This window comes from Medicago truncatula, chromosome 5 (genome assembly GCF_003473485.1).
Source record: "Medicago truncatula cultivar Jemalong A17 chromosome 5, MtrunA17r5.0-ANR, whole genome shotgun sequence".
In the NCBI taxonomy this organism is placed as follows: Eukaryota; Viridiplantae; Streptophyta; class Magnoliopsida; order Fabales; family Fabaceae; genus Medicago; species Medicago truncatula.
Window position 1 is genome coordinate 38,213,470 of NC_053046.1, and position 7,479 is coordinate 38,220,948.

A 7,479-nucleotide genomic window follows, 5' to 3' on the forward strand; every position below is an offset into this window, starting at 1 on the left:
TTTTAACAAATAAAAAATGTGTATTGAGAATAATGTGTTATAGTGTTTTTTAGTCCCTTAAAATCTTATAAAATCCATAAAATTTTTAATTTTTTAATTTTTTTTTGAAAATCAATAGTAAAAGAATTTTTTATTGGTTTTATTTTTCTTTATTCAAACGCTAGAATTTATTTCTTCATTATTTTTATCATTCACGCTTGTAAGTTTGTTCTTTTTCCCTAAAATTCATTGAATCATTTGAAATTTTAAAATCACATAAAATCCTTAAAAGTCAGTGTGATAAATCCTTTAAAATCTTGAGTGTATAAAATCTTTTACATAAAAAATCTTTTAAAATCTCCCAGAATCGATACAATCTCCCACAGTATTTTAAAATCTTAAAGACTTTTTTTTATTAAAATAATCTTTTAAAATTCTAATCCAATACACCCCCCATTTTCAGCAGGAGAGATTTTACATGACTATTGGTAACGGTGTTGCGCCAAATCTTCAAGGAGCGAGAAGACATCTTATATGCTTTTGTTCATCAAGGGGTCACTTGGATGCATCCAACGTCACCCTATTCGTGTAAAACAGCGCATTATAGAAGGTATGAATGATTAATTAATCATTTTTCAAACCCACGGGGAGGGAAAAACCTAATCGTTTTATTGAAATGCTTTCAAGCTTCATCTAACGACTCTCCATCTTTTTGTGAAAAATTCATTATTTCATTCGTTCATCTTTTTAATGTTCTATGAATGATTAGATTAAGAAATGTTGTAGTATTTTTAGTTAACTGACTTTCATTCACTTGCAAGTTAAAGTTCTAATCTTGGAAGTTTACATAAAAAAAAGGTTATGCATTTAGGATGGAAATATTAGAACAAGATGCCCATTTCCGCCCTGGTTCCCAAAACTTAGATGTTGTCTCTCTAAGAAGTGAAAATATTATACACCTAATTGAGTCTAGAGATGATTATATGTTTTGAGCATAAGAATCCCAAACATATGAGAGAGATTATGTGAATCACCTGTGAGTAGATACTAAAGAGTGTAATAAGTTCAATACATTATTACAAACACAAACTACAATTGTTCAATACAATTGACATTCCATTAGTAAAAAACACAAACTACAATGTCAGCTAAATAACCATAAGCACAATTACACACATACTTATAATTGATAAATGATACTCCTAACATAGTATTCTTTAGAGATTTATGAGCTTACAGAACTACAATAGGACTAGTTACTCTATGGTTGCCATTTGTCCAAGTCAATTTCCCAAATACTGGAAAACCATGAGGAGGCATACCTATTGCCTCTAGAATTACTTGAAAGGTTTTCTTTTCTCCAATTTCCTTAAAAGTCAATGAACTTGGTTGAACATGAACCTTAAATTCTTCAAGTTGTTGAATTTCCACAACATATGTGCTAGGAGACCCAACATTTGTGACGGTACGAGTAACATTTATAAGGTTCGGTCCTCGATTATACACAGTAATTGAAGGATAATTGAGATTTTCAATGTTGTAAAACTCAGGACAAATGTAAGAGTTGTAATTAAAGAACTTTAGTAAATTGTGATTGTGACCAAAAACACAAATGAAGTTCAAGTAATCGGTTGTGCTTATATCATAAACGAGTCCTGGATCCATTGCGAGGTTAGGCTGAATATGTCCGGAACCATATTCAAATGGAGTCGCTATCTTATCGAATGCATCTCTGATTGGTTGATTGGTGTTATCTAGTGTGGTAGCTGCAACAAGAACATAATTTTTTTATTAAGGATAATCTATATGATAAATTTATTTTCATGTATCGATATTGAAACATTGATTTGCTAACATACCGGTAGTCATGATGGCAGATTTGATGGCAGCTGGACTCCAACTAGGATGAAGTGTCTTGAGAAGACCGACAATGCCAGCAACATGAGGACAAGACATTGAAGTTCCTTGTTGCAGATTGTAAGGAACGCGGCGTGTATCTGATGGTAGATTAGATGGACTGGTGGCTAGTGAGTAAGCAGCTAATATATTCACTCCAGGAGCAGTTATGTCAGGCTGAAACAGAAAACAAAAGCACATTCACGAAATGAATGAAGGATAGTAGACATTGAATGTAGGATTGAAAAATAGGCGACCACTAGGGTGGAGAATTGAAGTGTCACATATAGTCTACTTTAGATTGATACTTGAAAATCAACCAAAATATCAAAGATGATTAATGTTGCCACAATAAAAGTTCCTCCACGTCCTTAGGGCTGAGACAATGATCCATCAGTGTCGTTTTAACAAAAACAAGAGAAAACGAAATATAAGTTGAGTTTTGAGGCATTAATATTCATTTTCCTTGTTTTTTTATCAAATTGATGCCGATTGGGACATCGTCTCATTCACAAGTATGAGTAATACTATATACTTCTACTTATGTGGAGCAGCATGAGTCGTTGTTAATATTAGGGTTTTGAACGATTTTCAAATATCATTCCTTACTGTTGACGCGACTAGAAATTTTTTCATTACATTATGAAACAAAATGTCTGTATACCTTGAGTATTAATGGTTGCACTGCACTAGGACCCCTAGATGAAAACCCAGCCATAATTGGAGATGGCTTTAATCCTGTATATGTTCTTGCATCAGACATGTAAGCAACCATTTTCCTGCAGTATAATATAAATAAACAATTTAATAAACATTAATTATTGAGATGATTTAAGAAATAATCCAACAAAGTAAGACAGTATAAGTTTGTTTACACCGTTAGTGCATAGTCATTAAACTTGTATGAGTTTACCTAGTAATGTTTTCGTCAGTACCACCTTTTCCAAACCACTCACGCTCATCGATATCCTCGTCCTCATTGGCATTCATACTCGCACCAGGTAAAGGATGGGGCTCGGCTAGAAGTAAACTTCCACTTTTCTCATCATTGATCACAAAAACTCCTACTGCTCCTGCAAGAGCAGCTTCAAAGCCTTGAGCAACGGACGTTGTTCCCTCAAGTCGAGTACAAACTAATATCTTTCCCTTTACTTTGGTAGGATCAAGTGTTCTAGGCTTGCAAAAACGACTGCAATAACACATACATATATGTAAAATCAAATGCTATAAATTTTTTAAGCAAGTTTAGAGAATTAATTAATACTTACGCATCTTGAATTGTGGCATTAAGAAGTCTAGCATCGATAGAATGAATCATTTGATATATTTTCTTTGATGGTCCTGATGGTAAGCCTTTACTAAGACTGGCACCCTGAAATACATGTAAAATTTAATGTGAAGAGAGTGTGCATAAATGCTTCTTAAACTCTCTTTATTTCTATTCATACCTTTATGTAATTTTTGTTACCAATAGAAATATGGCTAACAAATTCCCTATCAATTGTACTAGCTGCAACAGTGAAAGACCAAGGTGCAACATTTGTAACACTCCTAGGAGCAGGTCCATCATTCCCAGCAGAACAAACAACCACAATATTCTTAGCAAAAGCATGAAATGACCCAATTGAAATTCCATCAGTAAACAAAGCTTCAATGTATGGACTAGAACCACCCAAAGAATTTGAAATCACATCAACACCATCATATATAGCTTGATCAAATGCTGCTAGAATATCAGCTTCATGACATCCACCAGCATCTGTTTTTGACCAACACACTTTGTAGGATGCTACACGTGCTCTAGGGGAACCACCTTTTGCTGTACCGTTACCGTTGCCAAATATTGTTACATCAGGTGAAAAGTTACCTGCTGCTGTTGATAATGTGTGTGTGCCATGGCCAATAAAGTCACGTGCTGTCAGGTTTGAGGGATTGAGTTTTCCAAATTGTGATTCGTAGTTTTTGCTAAATATTCTTGCTCCAATTAGCTTTCTATAATTTGTCACATAACATAGGAATGTGTTATGTAGCGTTGCATATATATCATGTAAAAACACTTTGGATAATACAAAGCTGAAGCATTCTTTACACCTCTTTGTTTACATTTTATGTTATTTTGATCCAAAAATGACACTGTAGATGTTTATTGACAACTTTCTTACTTTTTATCTTCTATAACGTATACATATTTTAAAAATATACATAAAAAAAAAAAAATCAAAGAATACATTATTTGACGTCAAAATTTTTATGTCAAATTATTTTTTTCTTCATTTATTGTGTGAATCGAGTTTCTAAAGTATATTATATCTAGGTCCTTACATTTTATGTCACTCTATCATTAAACATGTTCATCTTAAACACAAATTGGGTATGTGTTCAATGTGAGTCTAAATTAACACTAAGCGCATGTTTTGTACCGCGTTTGCAAAGCAGAGTTTGATGGAAATTACGGCAAAAAACCACGTTAGCGTAGAGTATTAGGAGCTCTGGAAATCACGGCAAAATCACATCAGAAAGCGTACAAACATACTTTTATGTGTTGCAAACGCGAAACCAAACACACCATAAATAAAGTTATTATCACATGGTGATGTGCTAAAAAAAGATATCAAACACATATAGTTATTGGAAACATGTTGCACGTTAAGACTCATCTCTTGTTATTTTGAAACAATTAAGATCTTTGTGTATTGCGTAGAGCATTGCTATTGTATAGTTGGGATCTATTCCCAAAGTTGAAGTATGAGATTCAATATTTCACAAGAGTGATATCTATAATCAAAAGGGAAATTAAGTTTTCTTTTTTAAAAAAATGAAATTGATTCTATGGATAAGAACTAAGAAGGAATATAGTGAAATAAAGTACTGATATTTGGTACACATGATTTTCATTAAATAATGAGAAAGGGACGTGACACTAAAATAACAAAACATGTTTTAATTAGAAAAGGACAACAGTTTTATTTATGAAGATTTTTTTTTGAAAGAAAGTTTTATTTATGAAGATAAGTTGGGATACTTTAGCGTAAGAAATAAAGGCTGGAATGAAATAACTCAATAAAATGACCTGTTGCAGAATGTTGTATTTGAAGGTGTAATTAAATGATCAATCTCACAGACCCCATTTCCATGCCACTTTGATGGCACTGGACCATATCCAATGCCACTGAAACTTTCATGTTCCGGCCAAACGCCTGTTTCAATAACAAACATGTCAAAATCAATTTTACACGTTTATAATTAATTTTGGAATGTGGAACCATAGAGTATGATAAATAATGTGTTTTTAACTCATGATGTGCAACATATCATTGAATTCGATGCACACGTGAAATTATTTTACTCACCAAGTTCTTCTATTTTACATCTAGATATGTAATATAATAGGAAATATTTACTTAATTTTTTTTTTCATCTATAAAAACTAACCTGAATCTAAATTAGCCATGATTGTATCTTCACCAAATCTTGCCTTCCACCAACCAGAATCAAGAGAAATTCCTCCATCTTTTTCCAGTCCAAGAAAGTCCCATGACCTTGTAGTGTGCAATTTATATTCCTTGCTCAAGAAAACAGAAACTACATTTGAATTATCTGCACCAACATAGAAACATATATAAATAGTGTCAATTTGTGTCTTAAAAAATACTCAACAAATCCATGGTAAAAAAAGTAATTATTGCTTACTTGCAATCTTTGATGCCTCTTCATCTTCAAGCAGTGCAGCAAATCCATTTATATGCTTATTGTAAGAGTACATCACTGTTTCCTTTGCCTTCTCATGGCTGTTACAAAAACACAACTATTTTAGCACTACTCAACTTCTCTAGTGTCTTAGAATATGTAATATAAAATTAATAGACTATGTACCTTCCTAAGATTGAAGCAAGTAAATCATAATGTGAATTTGTGGCTGAGTCAAGATCATCAAGGGAGGGATTTGGACCATGAGAATGTCCTCCCAAGTATACAATATATGTCTACAAAGAGAAAACAATTATGAAATATATACTGTTTATATTTAAAAGCAAAATGTGAATTCTAAGAATTTGGATATTAAGACTATAGAGGTAACTGTATGAATGAGTTTAATAAGAAGGGATTGAGCACATGCTTACCTTTCTAAGGGCATCAGTGTGTTCTAGCAAGAAACTGCAAAGAATGAATGATGATAGAAAAAGTTTGGTAATATGATATGACATTGTTTTTTTTTAGGGTTTTGAAGTGTTTATAATGGCTTCTAGTGCTTGTTTATATAACACACACACACACACACACACTGGTTTTGGAGTCAAATGTGATTGTCTTGCCAACTTTTCCTCTTTCCCATAAATATTTTAGGTGCACTGCCTTCACAAATAGAGCACCCTTGCACAAACTAAAATGGGAAATGATCAACCACGAAAAGTTGATAAACGAATCAATAACGACCGTTGATTTCAATCCACTCCCTCCCTGATTTCCGCCAAAAAAGCAGTTATTGAATTATCCTGAACTAATATGCACACAACTCAGCTTTTTCGTGGTTCCCGTGAATTTTTTTCGTGTAACGTAGCTGTGCTCAACTAAAATTACGTAGTATGATTACAAGTTTCACTCTTAAAATTTTGAAACTTTTAGTTAATCTTTGTTTAACATTAATAGGCCAGATTTTTTTTTCATTTCATGGAAGGCAATGACACGGTTAGACACTAAATATAAGTCAGGTCTCTCATATTTGGACCTTGATCTGCTACGTCAAAAGAGACAAGGGGGTTTGATTGGATTAGTTATTTGACCTTATTCACTGTTATATATTTTATAAGACTGTATGAGAAAACTAATGAAAAAAGGAAAAGTTCTCCTAAGAAAATAATCTATGAAATTCAAATGGGTGATACATGAACTAAGAAGAAAGGAGGATAGGCATATAGAAGGTCGAGAGTGAGGAGCATGAACCTAATTGTGAGCATGTCTTTCTTTTTGTGGTGGTCGGGGTTTGAACCCTGAATCTTGCATATATTATGCATTATCCAAACCAATTGAGCTCAGCTTACGAAGACAATTGTGAGCATGTCTTACATGCCTATACTATATTCTTACTTTTATCAATTATTTTATATTTAAATAACAAAGACAGAGTTAATTGTAGTTTTATTCTACAAGAAAGCTAAGGAGTTAGTGTACTAATTAAGATAAAGATAATTTTTTTGTTGGTCGGTCAAGTAGTCTAGTAATTGAACTCACACATTTTAATTGTAAAGAGGTGGAGAGTCCAGGGTTCGAAACTCAACCACTATATAATATTGGTCAGACAGCTATCAACCGAGCTCAAGAAAAAGATATTTAACTTTTATTTATTTATTAAAATTATGTTTTGACAGAAGCTAGGTAGGAGCTTCTACTTTCATGGTGAAAAACACCTAAGAAGTGATAATTTGAATCCAAAATCTGTTTCAAGCACATGCTAGTACGCTACATTACATTTATATATATGAACAGTATCAGAGGAGTAGTTCATAATTCAACACACATAATGAATTCTTGTCTTTACTCACATGAATGAGTTCATCCAAAAACATTAATTAAGTGCCAGTTGGAGTTAAATCCTTATTGTCAAAC

At 32.8% G+C, this 7,479-nt stretch overlaps 1 protein-coding gene across 1 annotated transcript; it reads right to left on the reverse strand.

Annotated features, from left to right (window-relative positions):
* Positions 1–1,074: 1,074 nt before the first annotated feature.
* LOC11431350 (subtilisin-like protease Glyma18g48580) lies at positions 1,075–6,510 on the reverse strand. Its single transcript, XM_003616866.3, has 11 exons — positions 5,997–6,510; positions 5,749–5,858; positions 5,566–5,663; positions 5,308–5,472; positions 4,946–5,072; positions 3,324–3,867; positions 3,144–3,247; positions 2,789–3,064; positions 2,540–2,654; positions 1,839–2,052; positions 1,075–1,745 (listed from the first exon to the last, which is right to left on the reverse strand). Exons 1-11 carry the CDS (start codon positions 6,078–6,080, stop codon positions 1,213–1,215), a joined length of 2,370 nt encoding a protein of 789 aa, XP_003616914.1. The 5' UTR covers positions 6,081–6,510; the 3' UTR covers positions 1,075–1,212.
* Positions 6,511–7,479: the final 969 nt, after the last annotated feature.

What these genes read in the sequence shown, in the direction of transcription:
- LOC11431350 (XM_003616866.3), bottom strand. Translation starts at nt 6,080, where the DNA reads ATGTCATATCATATTACCAAACTTTTTCTATCATCATTCATTCTTTGC. An exon ending in CATGGCTAATTTAGATTCAG is followed by an intron (nt 5,073 to 5,307) that starts GTTAGTTTTTAT and finishes TTATTGAAACAG; the next exon opens with GCGTTTGGCCGGAACATGAA. An exon ending in TGCAACCATTAATACTCAAG is followed by an intron (nt 2,053 to 2,539) that starts GTATACAGACAT and finishes TTTCTGTTTCAG; the next exon opens with CCTGACATAACTGCTCCTGG.